This window comes from Patagioenas fasciata, chromosome 2 (genome assembly GCF_037038585.1).
Source record: "Patagioenas fasciata isolate bPatFas1 chromosome 2, bPatFas1.hap1, whole genome shotgun sequence".
Lineage (NCBI taxonomy): Eukaryota > Metazoa > Chordata > Aves > Columbiformes > Columbidae > Patagioenas > Patagioenas fasciata.
Window position 1 is genome coordinate 150,088,439 of NC_092521.1, and position 25,795 is coordinate 150,114,233.

General features: G+C 37.4%; 1 protein-coding gene across 6 annotated transcripts in view; it reads left to right on the forward strand.

The window, feature by feature from the left end:
• Nucleotides 1–8,137: 8,137 nt before the first annotated feature.
• The window catches only part of ARMC3 (armadillo repeat containing 3), a 59,227-nt gene continuing 41,569 nt past the window's right edge, over nt 8,138–25,795 (forward strand). For 3 of the 6 annotated variants that reach the window (XM_065831501.2, XM_071805227.1, XM_071805226.1), the window contains exons 1-5: nt 8,149–8,327; nt 13,363–13,406; nt 17,467–17,515; nt 22,153–22,270; nt 24,188–24,313. In XM_065831501.2, the coding sequence (XP_065687573.1) occupies nt 17,468–17,515; nt 22,153–22,270; nt 24,188–24,313 (292 nt within the window). In that variant the 5' untranslated portion in view covers nt 8,149–8,327; nt 13,363–13,406; nt 17,467. Of the gene's footprint in view, nt 8,328–13,362; nt 13,407–17,466; nt 17,516–22,152; nt 22,271–24,187; nt 24,314–25,795 lie in introns of all 6 variants that reach the window. The other 3 variants (XM_071805223.1, XM_071805224.1, XM_071805225.1) reach the window with 3 other exon arrangements.

The window sequence follows — 25,795 nt, forward strand, 5'->3', positions numbered from 1 at the left end:
CCAATAGAATTTGATGAAGGTAAACATTAAAATATGCTGAAAGGTCTGAAAGCAGACACCAGTCATCATTTTCTAAATGTCTTTAAAATTTGATTTCCCTTTGCAAGAAAGGAAGCTGTACTCCTCCCTCCTCAAGTTTAACACACAGCCACAATCAACCAGCAAGCAATAAAAAGCAGTGCAAGTTAAATGTTTAGAAAGTAAATCATCACAAATCCAGCACATCTTCAAATCAGGCATCTTTACAAAAAGAGCTCTGAATAAAGTGTGGCTCTTTCCACCACATCTTAATTCCTGGCACAGTGAATGGAAAAAACAAAACCACCAAGAAATCACCAAAATGACTTCCTGTAAGGGCAAATTAGATAGAGCTGTAAGATATAGGTCTGTTACACACATCACACCAGCCCGATTATCAACAGTAAAATTACATACAAGCAATGTGTTCTGAGGTAACAGCGCACATCAAAAATGAAATAATGTGATTTAGGGAGAGATTAAAAATAATTGTAACCATGAATACAAATATTATTGATTTCAGAGTCAGTGCTGGCTCCTTCATTCAGTTAAGTTAGGAGAGCCTACAAATATCTCCTGTAAATTCCTGACTTAATCTGTTTCTCTGTCCAGTGTGTCATTTGTTCCTGTTTTACCAGGGCTTGCAGCAATTCCACAGTTACAATGGAATGCCAGTGCAACATGGAACTGACATGCAAATTGTCAAGTAAATCTCAGCATTTAAAAGACTCCATATTATCAAGACAGATGTAGATACAGTCTGTAGAGAGACTGGTGCAACTACACAGATGTATCATGAACGCTGCGTCATGGGTGCTAAGGATGGCCAAATTTCACTTAATCTCCTAGTTAACTCCAGTGCTATTCACTTATAATGCTTATTTTACTATTATTATTGTTGTTGCTTACCACTTATTTTCTTTTTGCTTGAGCTATTCTGAGTCTCCAACCATTACCTTTAGCTCTTACTACCTTGCAGTTACACTGAAAAAAAAAAAATCTATAAATCACTGAAGAAGCTGACACATTATAAAGAGAGCTTGTTAAAGCTTACTTGTGCAGGCGCATGTGCATGACAGATGCCATACATTCAGCATACATGTAAGAAGCCACCAAGTCCCTTTTTTTTGGAGCAAGAGACTGTCCAAACCCAGGAAACATTAAGAGCCATTGCCCAAAATATCGGGCACATGTAGATCATACCAATGACCAAGCTATGTGCATACCAAGTCCTGGGACCTAGATGTAAGTGCCAGTACTTGGGATTATTAAATGGAAAAATGGATTGAGGATCTGAAGCAGGTACAGAAGGCAGCAGATAAACCAACACATAGCAAGTAGTAATACATAGCCCAGAGCTGAAGAGTTTTTGTGAGAGGGCTGTCTGGAGGGAGGCTTGGCACTACAACCAAAGAAACTTCTGCTGTTGTAGAAAGAACTGTCTCGAAGCACATAAGATTTTACAATTGTGTGTCTATTTTAATTCCAGCATACAGAACCTGAATATTAACCAATTGCACGCCACAGGGAAGACAATATAGAAAATATACAAACAATATACAAATCAGCAGCATTTAAACACTGTCTACGAATTCTATATTGGCTGTGATAGCATCTCCTACTCCAGGGTAACCACAGTGGAAAGGAGACAAGACCATCTGGTCTAAAAATAGCTTTTTGGTAACAATCGTTCATTTGCTGGTGGCTTCTTGGATTGGTTAACGAGGACATGAGGTGCATAGTACACAAATACATACTATTGCTGCATTTATATCTTAGTTCATCTCAGATGACTTGCAAAACTTTACAGGTTGAGATGCAACACTGTGATATTGTGTCGTGTGCCACAACATGTTTTATACAAAAGTTGATCTATTATGAGTGTGTGTCATGTAAAGAAATTATTTTAAATGATCACCAAAACACAGAGACTTGCAGTTAGTAACTAACTTGTCAGATCCTGCTACAGTAAAAGAATGTTGCACAACATCAGGCTCTTAAGAACAAAAGTCCTGGGAATCAGTACAGGACCACACCTCATCAGCTTAAACCAGAGACCCAGGAGTGCTCCTGAGCTCCCTGGTTTGACTGTGCTTGGCCGCATGTGTCACATGTCAAGGACTAAAACCCATGAACTCTCTAGCTTGCACGCTTCCCCTTCTCGCCCCTGCTCTGGTTTCTGCAGGATGGTCCCTGAATCTGAAAGGTGAAAAGGACAAGATCCCAAAGTACCACAAAGGCAGCCCTTGTTCTGCCTAGGTACAGCCACTTGCATGTCTACTTAATCATAAGGAAGGTGATCAAAACACAATTATATGCTGTAAAAGCATTTTTGATACCATTACCCTCTGCATTGGAAACCACATCCTTAGGTTATGGATTTTCTAAACTTTTCTGAAAAGTTCATACTACGCTTCAATGAATCATGTAAGGCAACTGAACTCAAATTATTGCTACTCTGGACAACAGTGATTTTGCAAAACCACACAGCATTTAGTCCTATCTGATTTAAGCATAGAAAAGGTGTGTTTGTTTGTATCTACTCAGAAATCAGGACTGGGCAAGTACAAAACAAATACCCCTTCTAGAATCAAAGGGAGTGCAAGATCCAACAACCCCTAACTGAACACAGGCAAAGCAGAAGACAAAGGAGGGCTGTGTTGCAGAACATGCTAGCGTCTTATTCAGCATCCTAAACTAAACACAGCTCTGAAACAATTCTGTGCAGATGCCATACCAAATGCTCCTAAATGCACTCTGCCAAACACCTAAAATGAGCGGACTGATGATCAATTCCTTAACATCCAGAAATAGGTAACATTTTGGTAGGCTGACAATATGCCAAGATGGTTTTCAACACAAATAATGCCAAAACAAAAACTGGCTAGTAATCAACTAGGAAATGTGTGAAATTCAAAATAATTTCAAGTTAAAACAAGACCCTCATTTATTGCCATGCAGTTTCAAGGTTGCTGACCTAAAGCATGGCTCACCTCGCTTTTTGTGCTTCTCTTCCACTTCGTGTAGGTTTTATAGGAGCAAAAATATAAGAGTTTGGGTGATAGATCTAGACAGATAGATAGATAGATAGATAGATAGATAGATAGATCTAGATAGATAGATTGATCTAGATAGATCTAGATAGATCTAGATCTAATTCAAGCTGTGAATCACGCTATTCTAACAATAAGGCCTGGCACCGCAAACAGGCTTCAGAGACAGCAGTGCTGGCACCTTCCAAGCCACCCGTGGGCTCATTAAGCAGTTGCCCAGCAAAATGTTAGATTCTCATATCTGGCCTGAATCTGGCAAAAGCACTCCAAAATGAATGTTTCCTTAAAAACTAGTAGGGTTGGTAACAAATCAATGCTCTTACTTTTACAAAAATTCCACTGACTCTGAGGTGGAAAGAGAGGAAAGAGTTTGGAGATACTTGGGTATCCGTAAATATCTGCATCTGACTTAACAATATTTCAGTAATAGCAGGCTATTTACATACTCTCACAACTTAACATCAGAAAGCACAGCAGAGAGAGGTATCCCAGCTGAGATTAAGGAATGTGATAAATAATATTTTGAATATAAAGACTGATATTTAAAACACAGTTTCTCATCTCTGAACCCATTTTCTAGATGTAAAGAAGATTTTCAGTTAAAAAAAAAAATCACAGCAATAAATGGAGTTTCATCCAAACCAGTATCTTTCTCAGGAAAATCTATTTGTATGACTTACGAGTATAACTTCAAAATTAAAAATGTTTGTTTCTTTTCTGATTTCCAAATTTTAAAAAAGAATATACTTATATGGAGGGCTTCTTCTGTTTCTGTCAGCTGCAGACCTATTTCACCTCAAGTTTTCAAAAGCTACTCAGTAAGCAAAAGCAAAATGAAACTATAATTCTGTGCTCTGTACTGTTTTCTGAGTTCAGATTTATGTAAATTGCAGAGTAGATAAATGAAGAGGAACTGACAAAAAGTGAAAAAATTGCTCAATTTCCCCTTTGAGCCAGAAAGAAACACAAGGAGGAAAAGAAAGGGACCAAAACCTCAAATTCTGAGAATTCTAAACCTGTAACTAAAAGAGCAAAGACTTTACCGAGAAAAATTTCCATTTTGAATGCTATAGTATTGAAATAACTTTAAAATATTCATTAAACTATCTTCTATATTTTGTGACTCTAGCGTTCAAATCCAAGATAAGAACAGAGTTGTCATTCCTTGTTGAAACACAGGCTTTGGCAAGGCTTCAGAGGATCGGAGTTGTTATGAGAATGGAAACAAGGCAGCACAATTTGTCCTGAGGACACTACAGAATGTTTCATCTTTGAAGACTGAAGTTGTAAACTGAAATGTGGGCAAGACTAATCTCATTTTTTTAAAACACAATCTGTGTATTCCTTCATCAGCACAAGAGATTATGGCCTCTGAGAACACCCAATATCAAACTTAGCATGTCCAAGATGACACTTATTACTATCCCAGGGAATTGATTCAGTTTAGCCTTGAAAAGGATATAAGTGTGGGGAAAACAAACGATGTTTTAAAATGTATTTGCTAAGAGGCTGTGAAAGTATTCAGGCAGAATTATCAGATCTGTGTTAGATGTAAGGTCAAAAAGGTTATTTCCTCAGCTACCCCTTCCTTCAGTCATTCCTCACAGTCACCCCTTAACATCTCTGGTAACATCTACGGTTTTCAAATATCACTTTAGACAAAAACCACACTTGTATATATTCATTTGTGTTAGCTGACTGAGGTCACTCCTAACTCACTGTTTCATAAAACCAAAAAATATTATTGTCATGGTGACTTAAAAAACATCCTTATTTTCTTAGGATACAGATGCCCAAAGAAACAAGTGTGCCACCTATCGATTTACCAGATACCAGATAGGCATATCCTTTCTATTTTTGCTCCACCAACAATATTTGAAGACCTTAATGAACTTCAACTCAAAACACTGCGTCTGATGAGGACTTCAGAAGTGTCCAGTTTCATAGGCAGAAATTCAATTGTAGAAATACTATGGTATTTGGTCATTCCAGTTAAACAACCAAATTGGTTTAATTTTACGCAGTTTATTAAGGATTATGCAGGAAGTCCACAGTCTCAACTCCCAGCTTAAAACTTTTGCCTGCCCTCTTCTGAGAGTGTCTGCAGATATTAAGTACATGAGCAGACACATGCTGGTGTTATACATACTACCAGCAGTCAGGGATCCGGGCGGTAGATCTGGGTACAGGCTATGGCTGCAGATCATCAGTTTCGAAATGATGGTGCTATGCAATTTGCCTTTTACAAACTATGATTAATACATTTGCTAAAAATAATAATCCGTTAATTTATTTTTACTGCTGTATAGAAGAAAAACTGGCTAGAGAATACAACTGCACTGGGAGGGCATTTTTCAATACTCCCACACCATACACTTGGTGCAGGCAGGGTGCCTGCGAAAAATGAAGACTTACAAATCCCACTTGCAAGCCAAAAGAATGAAAGGCTTGTTCTTTGTTTTGATTTCCATTTTTTTCCTAGAGAAAGAGGTCCATTTACGTTGATACTGAGTATTTTAATGTGTGAAGTAATACAGCAAACTGAAGTGCCAAGATGATATGTTGTAAATTCATCACTCCGTAAGCCAGCTGCTTCTTGTCAGAAAAGGAAAGTTCCTTTTAAGTGTCTTTTGAGACTGATATAAAACAAGTTATATGACAAGACTGTTTGTACTGTATGTCATCAGGTATTTCTTAAAGCATAAATTAGGACTGATTTTTTTTTTTAAATGGAGAAAAGAATTATTTCAGACAAGCAATCCAGCAAATAATAATTCCACTTCTGTTGTTTCAGGAAATGAGAAATTACTCCCCCAGTAGTGCTTTCGGTAACACTGGAAAGATAATTTCAAACACCTCAACATGCAAATTTCCAACACTTAAATTCAACAAATACTTTGATTTAGTAGCAGCTGATGCATTTAAATCCCTTTTGAAATTAAATATTTAAAGTGTTGTTCCACAATATTCTTTCAAATATATTTTTAACCCATACTTGATTCATTTTTGCAGAAGCTTTAATAAAATTGATAAGATATTTGGCCCTGTTCCTTCATAGGAAAGCACACGATTTCTATACTGACTTTATCAAAACATAAGTTGTGAAATTTCATTAAACCGTGTGGTTAATAAAGTCCTTATTCACATTATTAGGTACTTAGTCTCTAGAAAGCTCTTTACTTTCATAGCCTATATTTAATGCAATTTGTATTATTGTGGTTTGTGTATTTTTTCAATCAAATGTTTCTGTCATTTATGACTGTTTGTCAGTTGTGACTTCTCGTGACATTTTGTAACTGTTGTGCTCATTAGTTCTCTTCCTTTGCTTCCTTATTAGTATGTTGTTACTTAATGACACCCTCAGAATATTTTCACAAAATTAGTTTTAAAATATATGTTATATATTTGCATGATTGTGCCAAAACATAATAAAAATACTGCAATTACATGGCTGTCTCATAGTGCTTGATTGCCTCTTCTCAGGGCAAACACAGATAAAAGTAGAGGCAGAAAGGATAATCTCTGCATTTCCATAGAATGGTAAGAGCACACTTGTTTAGACCATGGAGTAGGTAGGTGCCCACATTGTCCTCATGTTCTTTAATTCCCGGGCACACAACTGAATAGAAAATAACACTGGACTTAGGAACACAGAAGGGACGTGCTCACGTACAGGTTTCCAGTGAAGGTAATTATAAATCTTCGTAAATTTTGTAGGGGAGTGGTGATGTTAAAAGTAGAATGAGACACCTTCACACACGTGGCTTGTTTACACCTAAAAATGACCCATCAACTCTTCTGTTATGCTGGAAGTCACATTTATCTTAGTATAAACCAACAAGATCAGGACCTGTTTGTGCTATGACCTCAACAGAACTAAATTTATACTTGCAGTACAACATTATAAGAAATCTATGGAGAAAGCAATGAGATTTGTGATAAAAAGGAATCACAGGAGAGAGTTGATAGCAGCTGCAATTCCTCTGCCTTTTGTTACTTGACTTCGAGGCCCCAAAATTATTATATTTGCCTGTTTCCTGTTACTACTGCAGTTATGGATAGCAATTAGTTTGTATTTCAAAATAGAAAATGTTAATTCATTTCAGAATTTGGCTTAGTATTTCTTCCAAAATAGCCCTGGCTGGCAAAACAAAATACTACAATGAATTGTTATTCTGAGAATAGCACAATTATCCGTACAGCATGGCTTTCTCCATCATCAGCCTACAGCTGATAATAGAAAGGAGACGGCTCTTTTGGCCCTCTGACAAAGCTCTGTGCTCGTGTCTTGCCAGTGGGCTCCCAACAGGTGATGCTCTGACAGGTGTTTCCCTGCTCCTCGCTCCAAGTCGTGTAACCGTTTTATCTGTTTGCTCCCAAGAATGGATGGCTTTTTCAACTTTTTTTTTTTTCCATTAATGCACTGAAAATAGATAGTGAAACAGGTGCAAGAGGAAACACAACAAACAAAACCAAACAACCCCACCCAAAAAATAAACAAAAGAAAAATTTAAAACAAACGAAAACAAAAAACAACAAATAAACAACAAACTACTGCATGAACATAGCAACTTTTAATTTTTAGGCAGACTGTACACATTTATTAATTTTCAGAAATAGTGTTCTTTGGGTGAGAAAGTAGCCTTTTCCTTTAGTTCTGAGAAATAACTGATTTAGTTTTTCATCACTACCCCAGGCCGCCAATATTAAAGACTTAATGCTTCCTCCAAAGACGCGTTACAGCAGCGCTCTGGAGCTGGGATGAATTGTGAAGAAATGGATTAATGCACGTGTCCTGGTGAAATCACTCCGCAAGGACCCTGCAAATTCATCTTAAAGAACACCCAGGAACGCCTGGGGCAGAGGCGAGACGGCGGGAGGGCAGAGTGGCCGGTGGGCCCCGTTTGGTCCCGCTCCCTCAGGCGGGCCCGGCCCCACCTTCCCGCCCGCTGCCCCGCGCGGCGGCCAGCGCACGCGCGGCAGGCGTCTCCTAGCAACCGGCGACACAGCGGCCGGGCCACGGCTGCGTGGTGGCCGCCGGACGGTGCGTCCTGTCTCGGCCCCTGCCCGGCCCGGCCCGTCCCGTCCCGTCCCGTCCCGTCTCGTCTCGTCCTGCCCCGCCGCGGCGGGTGAGTGCAGGCCCCTCCCGGCCCAGCTCTCCAGCGCGGCCGGCGGTAAGCCGGGAATGGGCAAGGTGAAACGGGCGCTGGGTCAAGGAGCCCGTGGCGGAGAGCCAGCGGCGGCGGCTGAGGGGAGGTGGGTGAAGGGCGCAGGTACCTCGAGAGCGGAGGGCCTGGGCGCTGCCAGCGCCAAGTAAGCAGAAATGATCCGGTTTCTGTAGCTGGCCAGTCACCGATTACAGCCCTAACGCCACGAAGGCGAGGGGGCGGCGGTGTCGGGCGGGAGGCGGCCGGTAGAGGCTGGTTCGAGCCTCGCCCCGGGCGGCTTGCCCCCTTTGTGCTTTCAGACTTTCGGGAGTCAAAGTTAAGAAACAGTCATTATTTTTCGTTATAATTACTATCTTTAAAGGCATACATTGAAGTTTTCCCCAACCACAACAATTTACTGTCTGCTTGATAACGGCATCTACACCTTTAAGAAAAGCAGTGACAATTTTCAAGTTTTATAATAAAATTGTAAGATTTAATGACACCTGAGGTATGTCAGAGTGAACATAAATAACATTTAAAATCCTGCACTTAGGGGCTCCTGACGCAGTTTCCTACTAGAAACTGGGAGCTTAGGCATTGCTGTCTGCAAAGCCGGGGAAAGACATGGATGGGCTAGTTCGGCAGAGGAGAACTATGACCAGTATTCTTAGATGTGAACTGGAAACCAAGAAACTGCAGTAGACCTGCCCAAAGGACACTTATATGGTAGAGAAAAGGCATTTTAATTAAAAATTTGGATAGGCAATATGAACAAAGAAAGAACAGTGCACTACAGATATATAGAATTTATGTGTGACAGTAACATGAAGGTATGAGACTTAAAATTGTATAGATAATAGATGAGAGGGGGAGGAAAAAAAAGAAAGAATAAAATTTTAAATACAGAAGTTTTATCCTGATGAACACTAGCAGGTGACTAGGCTATTAGGTAGGAAACCTCACCCACTTTAATGATGTTTTAAAGGCTTTGGGGTGTCTGCAGACAGGAATTTCAAAACCAAGTACAGATTTGCTGGCAGAGGAGCGTCATCTGTAGAGCAGAACTCTTCAATAATCTTATTGCTAACCTGAGATTTTCTATATATGGTAGTCTGATATTGTATTATCTTAACCTATGCAAGATAAATACATCTGCTTTCTGTTGTGAGCAAGCTCACTTTCTCACCTTTATTGCTGGAAGCAACACTTCTTTTTTTTTACTATTATATTTCCTTTATTTTTTGTGATTTTTATCACACTGCCAGATTTTGATAGTCGAATATTCTACTCACACGATTAATGCCAAGATGGGTTCGTATGTCCTATAGTTCCTGCTTTTGTTTTCAAACAACCTGCTACCTGTATTTTTGTCTTAAATTGTAACAGAAGTTGGGGGATGGGGGATGTTTGTTTGTTTCCTGCTTGTGTGTTTTACTGTTAATGTATGAAAGCCTTGTAAATGAGCAGTTAAAATTAGATGGTAGGGCTACCCTTGCAGTTTGACATAACCATAAAAGTCGTGAACGTGATAGTAACACAGCTGAGGTATTTCTGATGTCGACAAGGAAATGTGAGTACAATTTTGTACAAGACAGGAAAGGCTTCATCTGGGATGCCGTGTTCAGCTGATGTCATCCATGTTTTTAAGAGGTTGACTTTAAAAAGGCTTATAAGGATGATGTGGGGAATGAAGAATCATTTTTTGGAGGAAATTAGAAGAGTTCTTTAACATAACAAATGAAAACAGAGTGGGGATATGTTTGTTATCTTCAAATACATTCTGATTCTATATAGTGTATATATATACTACATAGTACATGTGGAATATAGTGTATATATTGTATAAATATTTAGTACAAATAATATATTTTTTTTATATGGCAGCAAAGAAAGTAATCCACAAATGTTTGAACATGACATGAATAAAGAAAACTGGTTGTCAGTAAATGTAGACTAAAAGGTCCCTGGCTGTCTGAGTGGTTGGCTCGTAGAACAGCTCTTTAATAAGAGAAATAGAAACAGAATACCTAACGTTTTTTAAGATACAACATGGAAGGTATCTGGTGGGATTAGCGTGGTGCCATGGCTGTGATGGGGGAGGGGAATAAATCTGATGATTCCAAGTATCTGTTTTACCCGATGTCCCTGTGACACTGGCAGGAGGAGGCATTCATTTCAAAACATGTAGATTGGCACAGCTGGCCAAAATCTTAGGAGTGTCTTTAACTTTTTACTGGTCTTCAAAATGTTTTTCTTCCTAAGGCAGACCATATTTTACTTCTGTATGAAAAGTGTCCTGCTATTATTGCTCAGACCGTGGTTTCATAACTGCTCTCTCTCATTTGTTTTAGATTAAGTCAATTTTACTTTAGTCTCTCTCTCATGGGATGAGGGATTTCACTGTGCATCTCAGTGAGACATTTAAAGTCACACACATAATTTCTAAAAATCTCCTTCATTCAGGCTGTCACAGCTTGGATTCTCCAAGAGTAGGTTCTAGGTCTGATGTTAATATAATTATAGGTCTGATGTTATTATAATTTGGAAATGAGCAACAACATAGAGAAATCAAAATTTTCTGGTGAGACAAAATAATTTATCTTAAGACTAAAGAAAACTGCTAGAAACTGGTGGCACTGTGACAGATAAAATTCATTGTTGATGAGGGCAATGTCATTTACACTGTCAGGAGTATTTGGAACAATATACTATTGAGCAGTGAACCTAAATTAATTGTGATCAACTTGGAAAATTACCTGTTTACCATATGTGGATAGCTTAGTGAAAATCTCCATTGAGAAAATGTAGTAAAAATTAATACCCAAGAAGTTATAATGTCACTGGAATAAATCAGTAGTGTTGTAGAATTGATTATGGTATTTCATGTTAGGTTCATCATACCTGAGAAAGATTTAATGGTCACAGAGGGACTTGGAAACAAGAAACATATATATCTGGAAATGTTGTATGGAAAAAAATAATTAAGGCAGCTTAGAAAGGTTATAAATCACAATGTACAGGGAATTTTAAAGTAAAGTAGAAAAGATCAAGTCAGAGCATCTTTTAACTTAAGTTGTGATACAAGAACAAGGGGATGTTGTGTTGAATTTAATAACACATTTAAACTGTTTGCATACTTTTTATATCTAAGAAGTAGTTCCTTATAGAATACACTTGACAATTGTATCTGTGCTATAGCATGTCAGACTAAGAATGAAGAGTAAAAGGATTAAGCATTTTTGTGGACAGTAAAACTAGCTAGTATTGTTAGGAAGAACATAAAAACTTCAGGAGATCTAAACCTTCATACTTTAGGGAAATAAAAAATCTGTAACAGATGGAGGAAATCTGACTTTTGGGATAGGTTTCATGCATTATCAGAAGCATTTGGCTCTTACTGCTCCGGAGGCAGGACACTGACCTGCTGTGGAAGACCGTTCTTACTCATTGAAGGAGGTTTTTTGTGTTGAGGACTCTTAGTTATTCTGTGGTTTGGAAAGAATGCTATCATGTTCTTTAATCCCCATTACTTCTTTTTTTTTTTGACATTCATACATCATCTTTTACACTGTACAAATTGGAAAATACATTCTATCTCTACAGCTTAGGATCTTAACACAACTGAAATGCTCCTGACTTAGTACATTTCTTACTAGGTGTACCAAGCTGTTCAGCTCCAGAAAACAGCGAAGTATGGTCCTTGGGCAGTATGAAAAAAGGCACTGCTATCAATCAGAAGCTGTACATGAGTCAAAATTTTATTGCAAATCATATATGTTTTCATAGTATCGGATTATAGAATCAAATACCCGAGCATCTTGGCTTTTGTTAAAAATCTAAGCATTTACCTTTGGGCTTTTGAAAGTGGCACTCAGCTGAATGTTAATGTGACATCAGAATTCAAATTAAAAGTATTGATGTATCTTAAAAGTTCTGACATTTTAAATATTTATAATATTTTTAGCTCACCTGAAATCCCCACCTTTTCTCTCTCATAGTTGTTTCCTCACCCTGGCCTCTGACTACAAACTCGTTTTGGTTTTAAGGGTTTGTCTGCAGAATACTCTACTCTGCATCTCAGTATTTTTTTAAATTATTCTTTTTGTTTGTGTGTATATAATTTTAAAACTAATAGATCATTTGAAAGAATTAAATCTTTGAATGAACTCTCAGAATGATCAGAGTATAGTCTTTTTTTTTTCCTTCAATGGGAGGAACTTTGTCCCACTGAATCAAAATATAAAATACTATCTTGTATCTAGGAAGAGATTCTAGTTAAGTTTGGTTAGTTAATGTCTGTAACACAGTATCTAATTCTGGACTTAATCCTGATCATTTTTTTGCCTAATATACACATGGGCATGGATAAAATAGTGAGCAGATTCAAAGGTCTTGATTTAATTGGTGTCTCATACAATGTATTATTTTCATAAAGCATATATCTCTAGGAACTGGTATCTCTTTTTAACTCTCTTCTTCTATGAAGCCATTTTTTGTAATGATGCTTGCACTATCATTACAACACTGGGCAGGGGGAGTCTGTTGACCTATACTTAAGGAGAAGTACAGAAAAAAGCCGAAAGAAGGATCTGGGAGAAAGAAAGGAGTTTCAAGATTATTCCACATGGTTCTCTTAATTATGGCAAAGCTACCTGAGAATGATGATGATATTTAAGCTGGCATACAGAGAATTTACTAGTTTATGGACTCAAGAAAGGAGTGAGATTGTCTGCTAATGCTATCATTATAATTTTAGTGTATTCCTTTTGATTGCATGGGAAGGCAGCAGAACTAGAGTGTCCATGCAGAAATCAGTTGAAATAATCAATGAAGACGACCAATTTATAGGCAATTTCCACTGTTATTGTAGAAAAAAAATTCTGTAATACAAGAAGAAACAGCAAGACTTCACTTAAACTAGCTGGACTAAATTGAGATTACATGATTATCAATTAGAAGACAAAAAGAATCTCACTTGTGCATCATTTTTGGGAAGAATCTGAAAATCATGGCCAGGTTGTAGTAACACAACTTCAGACTGTCTTAAAGGACGGAACAATTAATTCGCAAAGTGGATCATGTAATAAATAACTGGTTAGAAGCTATTCTGAAATTCTTCTCTTTGCACTGCTTTTCCATAGGAGTAATTGCTCTCAGAAGAGACCTTTGATTCATTGACTAAGAGGTAAGTTCCACAGCTGGCTGTGCCTTTGACTTGTTCCAGTTCTTTGTTGCATGTCTCACAAACATTCAGTATGTGCAGGATCTTAGGTTGTTATGTCCATTATTTAAGGTTTTAGAAACAGAAGATGCAAATGGAACAAGTAATGTTTTGTAAATGCGTTGCCTGACTTAAATACACAAAATATTGCGGACTTTAAGCGTATGCAACTGGACTCATAGTATACATACACACTCTATACTGTAAAGGAAGTGTTTATAAGATTTCAGAATTTTGAACAGAAAAAACACCAGAAGACTTTCCTCATATTTCAAAGTCTGATTTATAGACCCTTTTTTTTTTTTTTGATAAAGCTCACTTTCTATCCATCATCTCATCATTAAAAAAAAAAAAGTAAGTATAGTGACTAGAGGTAAGTGGATATCTCAGATTTGCAATCTAAGAAACTATTCACACTGAGCAGAGAGGTTCCTAGAGAATAAAATGAAGTACAGGGACAATGGCCACAAACCTTTCCGTGAAGAAATCTTTCCTAATATCTGATCTGAACCTTCTCTGATGCAACTTGAGGCCATTTCCTCTCGTTCTGTCATTTGCTACTTGGGAGAAGAGACCAACAGTCTCCATGCTACAACCTCCTTTCAGGTAGCTGTGGACAGCAATAAGGTCTCCCCTCAGCCTCCTTTTCTCCAGGATAAACAGCCCCAGTTCCCCAGACCCCTCACCAGCTTCGTTGCCCTTCTCTGAACTCTCTCCAGTGCCTCAATGCCCAGGTCCTTTTCCTCCAGACAGCTTTCCAGCCACTCTTCCCTGAGCCTGTAGCGCTGCCTGGGGTTGTTGTGACCCAAGTGCAGGACCCGGCACTTGGCCTTGTTGAACCTCATACAGTTGGCCTCAGTTCAGCGATCCAGACGGTCCAGATCCCTCAGTAGAGCCTTCCTACCCTCCAGCAGATCAACACTCCCACCCAGCTTGGTGTCATCTGCAAATTTACTGAGGGTGCACTCGATCTCCTTGTCCAGATCATTGATAAAAATATTAAACAGAACTGGCCTCAATACTGAGCCCTGGGGAACACCACTCATGACCAGCTGCCAACCTGTCCAGGCCATGAGCAGCCAATTTCTCCAGAAATTAATTAATTATTCTCATTAATTACACTTAATTTCTAGTGAATAGAGTTTTAGATTTTAAAATTAATTTTTCAGTTAATGTAGACCCAACATTTAATCACATTTAAAAATCTAAATCCTGTTACATTTTTTTTCTGAATTTTAAATATATTCAATAGTAATTTGAGAATCAAAGATATGTGTACTGTAAACCTACTGAGGAAAAGATAACATGCAGTTATCATGGAAAGAAAGATTTGAATAAGAAGTTCTTTTATGGGTCAGTAGCCTTTCAATACCTGTACACATTGATTGTCTGCGATAATTAAAATTCAATGCAGAAGACCCATTTTTAATTATCAGTAAGCCAAAGAATTCCACGTGCCTCGTTGCCTCAAGTCAGAGAATGACCGCTGAATACAGAGAGCTTTATGGGAACAAAGCTAACAACATTTGATGGCAGAATGCATTGAAATCCAGAATAGTAACTGCAACAAAGAAACAGACTGAGGGACATAATCCACAATAAAGTAATTGTCCTCTTTGTCCTCATACGGCTTTTTTAGTATTACCAAGGAACCAAATCTTTCTGAACATGTAGAAAAACCTATTAGTTTCTTGAAAATATTCTCGGAAGTTGGATGTATTTATATAGTGTGAAGAAATATAGACAGTTAAAGGCTTCAGTTACGGTCTTGGAATATGTATAACTATTTGAACCTATGAACATTAATTGTACAACATTATAGATACTTTTACATCTATTAACTTTGAAAATTGTTTAGTTGAAACCTAATTAAACTCATTCAGAATTAAAATGACTTTTTATGACTTTAGCTTAATTTGTATCTGAAATGAATCAAACTGAACTGAATAATTCTAAATAAGTGTCCGTATCTCCCTACCAGGATTCGACACAATTTAAATAACCCAGATTTCGTGAATGTCCTTGTAAAACTGATTCTTGTAGGTGAGCGTGATGCTTATTTTCTACAGTGACTGCAAAAATCAGAAAGTAGCATGTCCATCAGTTTTGTTGAATATATTCTCTGTAATTTGTCCTTATGCTTGTTTTTTATACAAGTTAACTTCATAGAATCATAGAATGATTTGGGTTGGAAGAGATCGTAGAGATCCCAAGCCCCCTGCCATGGACACGGACACCTTCCACTAGACCAGGTTGCTCAAAGCGCCATCCAGCCTGACCTTGAACACTCTCAGGGATGAGGCATCCACAGCTTCTCTGGGCAGCCTGTTCCAGGGCTTCACCACCCTCATGGTGAAGACTTTCTTCCTTATATCTAATCTAAATCTACCCTCTTTCAGTTTAAAGCCATTATTCCTTGATTCACTCCGACAAGTCCATGTCCCTCTTATACTGGGGGCCTCAGAGCAGGACACAGTTTTGCAGGTGGGGTCTCACAAGAGCAGAGGGGCAGAATCACCTCCCTCAACCTGCTGGTTCTGCTTCTTTTGATGCAGCCCGGGATACGGTTGGCTTTCTGGGCTGCAAGCACACATTGCTGCAAGGTCATGTTGAGATTCTCATCAACCAACACCCTCAAGTCCTCGTTGCTACTCTCAATCCATTCTCTGCCCAGCCTGTATTTGTCCTTTAGCCAGAGCTGCACTTTTTAAAACACTGAATTCTAGTGTGTATGTATGTGTTTGTATGTGTGTATGTATATATGCACAAGGCTAAAGCAGGCTAGGGCTGAAGAATCTTTGATGGTATGGGTTATCCTCTCAAAACTATGATTAGTGATCTGCCTATGAGGTTTTATATTTCAAATCCGTCTTTAGGATGTTCTTGTTTCACTAATGCCCTGTTACAATTTATTTGAAATACCAGCAGAGGAACAATACCTGGAAAAAATCAGAGGATTCCAGAAGAGCTCCACATTTTTGTTGAACACAACAAACAATAGCCTTGACTTTTGTAACCAACCAGACTTCAGCTCCTATTGCACTAGAAAATAATCTCTTACACCACAGGGAGGCTCTCAGGATAGTCCTGTTTGAGGGTGAATGTGTGGTTTCCCTTCAAGAACTATCCAAGAAGTTACTAAGGGGCACTAACAGTGCACATTTCACTTTCACGCAGTGTTAAAACAAACCTAAGTTGGGCAGAACTTGAGTTATGTTCTATGCATAGCTAATGCTAGTGGGTCATGTGGCACTTTACTTTTGCCTGTAGCTTAACTGGAAGGTTCTGCTGAAGTTTTGCGAGGCGTGTGAAATTAGGTCTTACATCCACTTGCTTTAGAAGCTGCTGTTAGATGCAGCTGTGAAGGTCTTCCTGGTTCACATGCACATGTGCTAATAGGAAAAAAGTAGAAGACAAGCCAAACTTGGTGTAAATAGATGTAACTTTTTTAAGTCAGTGAAATTTGTACTGTGCAGACCTGTTTCTTAATAACTGCAGGTCTGAATTTGTCTTCTGTGAAATATGAACAGAGAATTCTAATTGAATTTGAGCCACATTTTTAAGGTAGAACTTATTTGTACATTCTGCAGTTGTATAGAATGTTTGCCAACATAGAATGTATAGACAAACATGGGGAAATACCCTACTGGGACCTTCAAGTTTATGTGTGATTTATGTATGATGTATAGATGTAGATAAAACAAGCTTACAGAAAAGCATGTCCTATGTATTTGTACCAGATTACAACTTGAGGCTGTAATGTCTCAGATCTTTCTTTTTAGTTATGTATTTTGTTGACAGACATATTTTACCAAATTTGTTTCAGTGTTAGAAAGTTTGTTGTATTTATAAGGGACAACATTCTGCATAGAGTTACTATGTCAAAGAAATCTTTAAATTGATTAGGTGGGTCAAATGAATGAGAAAGTCTGTCTTAAAAGGTTTCCTAAGTCACTGGTAGACTAATTGCTAAAACACAGAAAGGAGTTTGTTTGTCTGCTTTTATTTTTGTTTTTGTTTTTAGAATGGGTAAAAAAGTGAAGAAGGAAGTAGAGCCTCCACCCAAGGATGTGGTAAGTTTATAAACTGCTATGTGCTATAAAATAAACATTACACAATTACAGGCCCAGCTCTACCATCCTTACATAGTTCCTTACTCTCTTAGCTTACCCACATTATTCTAAAAATGTCTTTTAAAGATGATTCTGTTTTCTGCTTTTCTTGGACAGCATACAAACCAGACTGACTGGGCATGTGTAGTTTTTAGTTGAGATTGTTGTCTTTGGCAGGCTTTGCAAACGGTAATGTATGAAACAATCCAGGCTTCTTTTTATGTAAAGAACAGCATTAGCTTTCCATTTGTAAAAATCAAAGGAGAAAGGAGAAGAGCAAGTGGAAATCTGTCTGTCTTTTCCACTGTGGAGGCATTCACTTTTTTTAAGGGTGAAAGGGTTAATAGCTTAGGTGGATCCTCAGAGTTTTTTACTGAATACAAAATTTTGCAGATCTTTTGAATGACAGTACTACATATCCTGGATCTTTTGCGAAGATCCACAGTCTTTAGCAAAAGTTCAGGTTTTTCTGGTATCGTTGGAAGTACTGCAGTGAGAAGTACAGGAGCTGAAGCTAAACATGGAGTAATGATGGTATATGACTTTTTTTCAGAAGGTGGAGTTTAAGGGTCTGACACTAGTACACTTTTCAGGAGTTTCTATAAATTCACAAGGGACAAAAAGACCCCCCAAAAGACAATAGTCCAAAATATATGTATTTTTAAAGTTTAGTTGGTTTATTCAGAAAGAAGTAAGGGAAATGAGACAGAAACATTGAAAAGAGTATAATATAAATTCTGTGCCAGATAATAACTAAGTTAATGAAAAGGAGCATGAGGCTCACTGTGAAGTTCAGTACATTGTTTAAAAAAAACCAATGGGTTTGTCTGTAAAGAGTGATGGTACTGCAAGAGCTTTTTTAAAGGTTGTAGTCAAGTTGGTCAGAAAAAACTACATCACAATTTCAATATTAAATAAACATAAATAATTTTGACTAAGACAGTAATAATCCAATAGCCATGATGTCACTGAGGCATAGCAATTGATACCAGGTTTTGCCCAACTGTTCTGTGGGAAGATGAATATTACAAATGTAATTCGTAAGCTTCAATCAATAATAAAGCCTTCTGGACGGAGACTTGACATAAAACTTCAACATGAGAGGATAAATTGATCTAGAGCCAGTTCTGTATGAATAATGTAGAAAACCAGGAGGAGACACAAAGAAGGTTCATGTGGATATGACTAATTAAAACAGGCCTGAAGAGTTAAAACTAAGTATCTTAGCAATCTTAAAAAAAAAAAAAAAATATGAAGGGCATTACAGTAGATTTAAGGCATACAGGTGAGCTAATCTCCTCCAAAGTAATAAAAGTTGATTTTTTCAGTAAATATCTAGAAAGTCAGTACAAACAGCACCACGATTGCTATATCCAAAAGACACATTAGAGTTTCAGGAGAAGAATATGGTACAGCCTCTTAACTACTACAATAAACAATGCATAATATTAGAAAATATATTAAACAAATGAAAACATTAACAGAAAATGTCAGTAAAACTACTAAAAAGGAAAAAAATGCAAAGAGTGAAGTCCAGATGGCATATGCAGGTTTTGGCTTAGTTTTTCCCCTTATTGTACTTCAGGTGAGTGTATCTCTTCTAGTAGTCCTATCAGGAGAAAAAAAATAACTGAATGCTGCATAACAAAACAGTATTAAACATGAAAATAGATCATTGTTTAGCTGTAACTATCAACCAAGAAAGTCTTCTAGCTATGAGAAATTTGTTAATAGTCATCATGTAAAATCAAATCTCAAAACTTTAAATTTCACCTGGATATTTCAGATGGCAGGAAATGAGATGCAGACAGAATGAAAGATATATTAAGTATTATCTTCTGATTGATAATCTGCTTATGAAAATGTCAAGTCCAAGAAAAGATGCCTTGAGATAATATGGACAGGCTTATAATAGAGACCCTTTGTGCATGTGGAATGCTCTGAGAATATATGGTATGGCAGATGATCACTATTTTTTATAGATCTTTAGAAACAGGTGGAAAACACATCTCTTAGCCTAGCCATAATCTGTTTTCCCTGCCTTTCATAATTTGTCTTTTACTATTATCTGTTCTGAGAATTGGGCTTCTCCAGGAAAAATATTTAACTTAATTTGAATTTAAAGGATTTAAAAAAAAAATGACAGCATGATTTAACAATAAAATAGTGGCTGATAAATACATCCTTCAAAAGGTGGGATTTACATCTAAATGGGAAAACAAAAAGCCCCTTGCACTCACAAATGAGAAGTAAAAGCACAATGTCACAATGCACCAAAATATTTTGGGAATGAACTAGCAAGGATACAAAAAACAGCAATAAAGCTTTTTCAAGTTGACTAGAAGCAAGAAGCTTCTTAGAGGGACACTATTAAGTTATTAAAGTCATAAAAGAACAGGAAAATTTTTGTGTCAAAAGACAAAGGCATATAGCAAATCACTAAAAAAAAAGTGAAGAAATTGCCCAAATATGAATATATAATATTTGCCCAGGTCTAGTTCTAACTGAAAAATAACTAAAATCTGAAATTATGGTACAGTTACTTAAGGTATTTAGTGTGTACCCTTTGTACTAGAGGAATGGATGACAGAAAATTTCATTTTCAAAAAGAAGTACATTAGTACTTACAGAAAATTTGTCTTCCATGCCATGTTAATGGGTTAGGATCAATACTGCTTGTGTAGAGGAAAGTTTGATCTCTGAAATCTATTTGAATTCTTTAGAGGAGTCAGTGAGCAAGTGGATAATTGTGATTAGGTTGATAGAGTTATTTAGCTTTTTAAAAAGTTTTTATATCAGGCTCTTCACTCACGTAAACACTGGCAGGTAAAAAGAGATTTCTATCCTGGCAATAATGCAATAATGTCTGCTTATAAAATAGAAAGCAAAGGTGAGAAAACAAATCACTGTTCAGGTTTCATAACAGGGAGAGGTTGCCAGTGGGATGTCATGAGGTTTTACTCTGCGACCTGCGTCATCCAGTCTATCAGAATTAGTAGGGATACTTTCATGAAAATGACAGCCAGTTTCTAAGTAGGGAAGTGAATAAATACAGCATTTCAAAGTCCAGAAATAAAAGGCAAACCACCATGTCACTAGCAGATGCATTATACAGGCACATGTTGAATGCCAGTAACAGTTCTGTTGTTTCCATCTCAAAAAAGGTACAGTTGAACTATAGAAAAATACTGAGAAGGACAAGAATAGAAAGTGGTTTCTGTATTAAGAAAGATCAAAGAGGTTTTTTCATCCCCCAAAGGAAATGGCTGTGAGGCGAATATCATAGAAACTTACAAAATTATGAATATACATAGAAGGCAAATGGGTGTCATTTATTTCACTGTTTCTTATGGTGAATGAACTGTGGAGGACAAATAAAATTATCAGGAGCTACGTTTAAAGCAAAGGCACAACTATTTGCATGACTGTTCAACCATGATACTTGTGTCTCAGAATATTAAGAGTGACTAAAATACCGATGACTTCAAAAATTATTTACCAAATTCACTGCTGGAAATTTTATTCTGGACTTTTTGAACACAGAGATAACATGTCTAGCTCACCAGTTCTCTCAGTTACAGAGTGCTGGTGTTTGGGAGGGAACACAAGCAAGTTTAATAGTCTGCTTGCCCACCCCTGTGACCAGACAGGTTACTGGGCTAGATGGTCTTTGGTCTGACTAGAAACATATTTTGTAGTACCTTCAACTAAGTTAAGTTGATGGAAGTGAAAACAAACAAACAAACAAACAAACAAAAACAAACAACAAACAAACCAACAAACCAAACAGCCTACAGTTTCTGATGGCTCTGAACTCAAATGTAGGCAAAAATCACAACCAAAGACATATAGGTGATTTTGAATTGTAGCTTGCTTTCTAACTTGCTTGTTTAAAATAGTACAAACCGAATGTTGGAAATACTGTTGCTTATAAACCAGTTTAATTTCTGTGTTAAATTCAAGGTTGTTTGTAACGTAAGGCCTCTGAGAGAGTTCAGCAATGGAAATGGATAGTTTGGATCATTTCTAGCTGGATGAGCAGGGGTTATATAATGGAAAAACTTCAGCTAGTACAAGATCACAGTGAGGAAGTGAACTGAGCTGAGGAAGGCACAGGAAGAGTCCTTTTGTTTCTTTAAAGCAACCGCAAAGTGTTAATGCCACAGAGCAGCCAAATCCTCTTCCTTGTACAGCACTTAAGTTCACAGGCTCTGTGCACAGCTACTCAAAAGAAACTTCTCATGTTCGGTTCCAAAGGCAAAGCTGCACGATGTTCTTACGTATGTAACAGAATTACATAGTTTGTTGCCTTCAAGACTTCCTAGATGTACAGGGAGATGTTAAAGTTTTCCCAAAATCTTCGTAAGGGATGATACCATGATTATATTTGGAAGTCAATGACTCTTTCTTATTTTTCAGCAATGTCTCAAATTGTTATTAAAAAAATAATTTCTCCAAGTAAATAGCAACTCATGTTAATATTTCTAATTCAGTGTAGATCTCAAAATAGATTTTTTTAGTGAAATATGGAAGTCTACTACAGCACATGGGAAGGCTCAGTATAAATCAAACTGTTCTTTCCTGTTTTTTGTTTGTAGTTTGATCCTTTATTGATTGAAAGCAAAACAGCAGCAACGGTTGTGCTAATGCTTAGTTCTCCTGAAGAGGAAGTTTTGGCCAAAGCATGTGATGCTCTATATAAATTTGCATCAAAAGGTGGGTCATTTTGTAGTGAGCTTTATGTTTATTTTGATAGTAGTTCACAATGTGTTAGTTTCGTCTCTGTCAGGCTTTGGAATTTTTCTGAAATATCTATCAAACCTTTATTTGCAGTTATAAAGAAGTCCTGTGGTTTACTTGAAGGAAATTTTTATTATTTTGTTGTAGAATTTTACATCCTTGTTTAATAGAGCTTGGTTTAAATATAACCTAGATCTGTTTTATTATGAGCAACAGACCTGCATCGGGGAGCGAGTTCTCTTGTTTATTTTACAGTTTGAAACTTTTATACCAGGAGTTATTTCAAGGTTCAGTTTTCAATGAAAATTACTTTTTAGCCTGTTTCTGTTATTTTTGCATATAGCTCTTCTGTCAGTACTTCTGTGACAGATGATTTATCAGAGACTGCTCAACCTTCTTGATGAAGCTTATTTCTGTTTGTGTTGGGAATCTAACAAGTCTCCAAAGTTCCAAATCTTCCAAAGGTGCCTGTGTTATCTATAGCCAAGTGTCATGTTCTGGATACCCAGAAGACAACTGTATAATGAAGGCTCAAAATCAAGTAGCACATAATTTCATAAGTTGCCTGCTACTCATTCCATGCCAGCCACTCACACTGGTATACATTGGTAGCATTCCTGGTATAATTGATCAGTTTAAATATTAATTTCCATTTAATTTATACTTTCTTAAAAATGTATGGGTTTATGTGCTGATTGTTGTACTGATGGCAATTATCAACACTGCTGAAGTTGTGAGAGAAGAGCTGAAGGCTTTAACAGTTGCCCAGGAATCACTGGGTTCTGAAAGATGTTTAGGTTCAGCCTAATATGCCAAGCTTGGCTGAGGGCAGGCAACCAGATTTTGAATAGGTGAAGAGAGAATTTGAACTGTTGGGAGGCAGCTATTTACCACACACCATAAACTCTTGTTGGCTCCTTCCCTGCTGTCCACAGTAACATATGGCACACTGCAAGAGGACAGATACTTAGTTTTTCTGTTTCTACTAAATGTATAATTCTTTAAATTGTTAATGGAGATATTCCTGCAATCTGCCAGAAGACGAGAGTGTAACTTTGCAGTGTGGCACAAGAGAAGGAGTTGTTTTCACTGTGCAGTTTATTTATTTATTGAATGCTACTAGTAAATTAAGTCCCATCCCTCAATAAAAAGTAATTCTTGTATTTTAATTGTGTTTTGGCCTGTGAATGAGCATAGTTCTCCCGTTACTTCTCACACTGGTCACTTGTAGACAGAAAAGGACAGGGATGGTTCATTAGGAAATTAATTTTAACTCTGTTGTGGGAACTGAGAATAGGAGTAGGTTTGCGATTTTGTTTCTTGGGTTGTGTTTTTTGAGTGAGTAGGAACAGAAGGCTGTAATCATACAAAATTACTTCTGTTCTTTGCCTGGGCAGAACCTATGCAGCTACGAAGTGGTCCATTCTCAGGTGGTAGAAACCTCAGATGGGATTTAATGATCCGAATCCTGGTAGTTGCTTCAGTTGAGAGGTCATGCAGATCTGCAGGATGAATTAACTGTTATTTTTAGAAAAATAAAATTGGTAGGTAAGAAAAGAGGAAAATAAGATGAGATTCTTAATGATATAATTCACTTGTACTTTGCTAATTCGAAAGCTGTCCTTTGTGCAGGCTCCAACAAATGAGTTGGGTGTCCAATGGACAGAAGCATCCTCTGCTTAACAAATGTGAATTAATCCTAGATACTATTAATCCTTGACACTATTATTTGACACGTTTATTTGGCTTATAGATTAGACGATCTCCCATGGTCCTGACCAGTCCTTTGTTCTTTGATCCTATAGCACAAAATAAAGATGGGTAGCTGTTTGTTACATTAGAACTGTGAGCTTGTTGCATTTTTATAGAACTTTTAACCTAACTACTCTTCAGGTGATGAAAACAAAGTGACACTTCTTGGTCTTGGAGCAGTGGAACATCTGTATAAACTCATCTCACATGAAGATCCAATTGTACGCAGAAATGCCATCATGATATTTGGTATCATGGCTTCTAATCGTAAGAGTCTCCATTTTTTCGTATTTTTCAATGTGAATGTGTGTGGTCATCAAAGCAGTAAGTGTCCCATGGGAAAAAAATCCTATATTAACAGCCCAGAATAAAAGAACAAATTCAGCTAGAGTGAACTCTACTGATTTTGAAAAAAAATTACACGATAAGTTTATTTTCCACCAACTCTTATTTTTGTTTTGATGGGGCTAAATTGGAACAGTTCATTACTGGAATTATGTCTATCAGGGAAAGCCTGACTATGTAAGATGGCCACCAGTGTGGACATGACACACTCATCTCTGTTGCAGAAGTTGCAAGGGAAGGATACAGTAGTATTTATCATCTACAGAAAATGCTATGGTTAAAGATCAGTTGTTACTTGAGGCATTAGTGTAACTACAGTCATAATAGAAAAAATATGTTAAAGTACCTAGCTCAAGCATTAATGGCAAAAAAGCCCTGAACTATCAAGCACTGACATGCTTCTTTACCCAGGTTCTTTGGTGGGTCAGTGCTGCTGTAAATGTTTCATTATGTGTACCTGAGCTGGTGAAACTCAAGCGGTCTGGAGTGTCTCCCAGAGACATTGCATTCACGGCAAGGTAGCATATCTACTGTAGCCGTACCGTTATTAAATGATTTAACCACAGTATATGCAGATTTTCTTCTACCTTTTTATAAGGTGAGAATGGATGTATTACATCCACGCTGGGTGGCTGAGCACCACATAATCAAGCTGCAGTGAGTGGTAGGCAGACGTACCTGAAGATGAAAGAATAAGCGACGTCAGGTTGACTTTCAGTGGCTGTTATTTTTATATTGCTTTATGAATTTACATCAGGTCTTATTTTGGTAGGTGTTCTACCCAATTGCCTTCCATGGTGGTATCCTAACCACTCTTTAAGTATTTTCATCAACTGCTACCTGCTTTTCATGTTGCACCGAACCTTACGCTCTTTACCTTACTTCCAACTCGGCACCAGCATGTAGTTACTCCTGTCAGACCTTGGCTTCCAGCACTGCTGCACAAATGTTGAATGACTGAAGATCTTCTATTTATACTCACATCTTAACTGTATTTTTTCTTTTAAAGTAAATTCAACTCCTACCTTTTTTTTTGTTTCAACACCGTAATGTACTGATAGTAACAACACAGTCCTGTAACATAACATGGAGTCTGTCCCAAAGAATGTTTTTTGGTTATTCTGTCCAGTGGTTCTGGTTTTGCTAGTTTGCCATTGACAACAATAAAACTACATTCTGAAAGTCTTTACTGTTATTTTAATAAGACATATCTAATTCATGTTTGCAGTTTGCAGTTTGCACTGTGTTAGCATAAAATTAGAAAGTGGAGACTTGACAAATAATGGAAGGATTGCTTTTAGTTTGCTAATTTTAACCACAAAGAATTTTAACTGTTGGAAGATGACTTTGATAACTAAAACTGTGCAATATTTAATCAGAACCTGCTGGATCCAAGTATTTTGA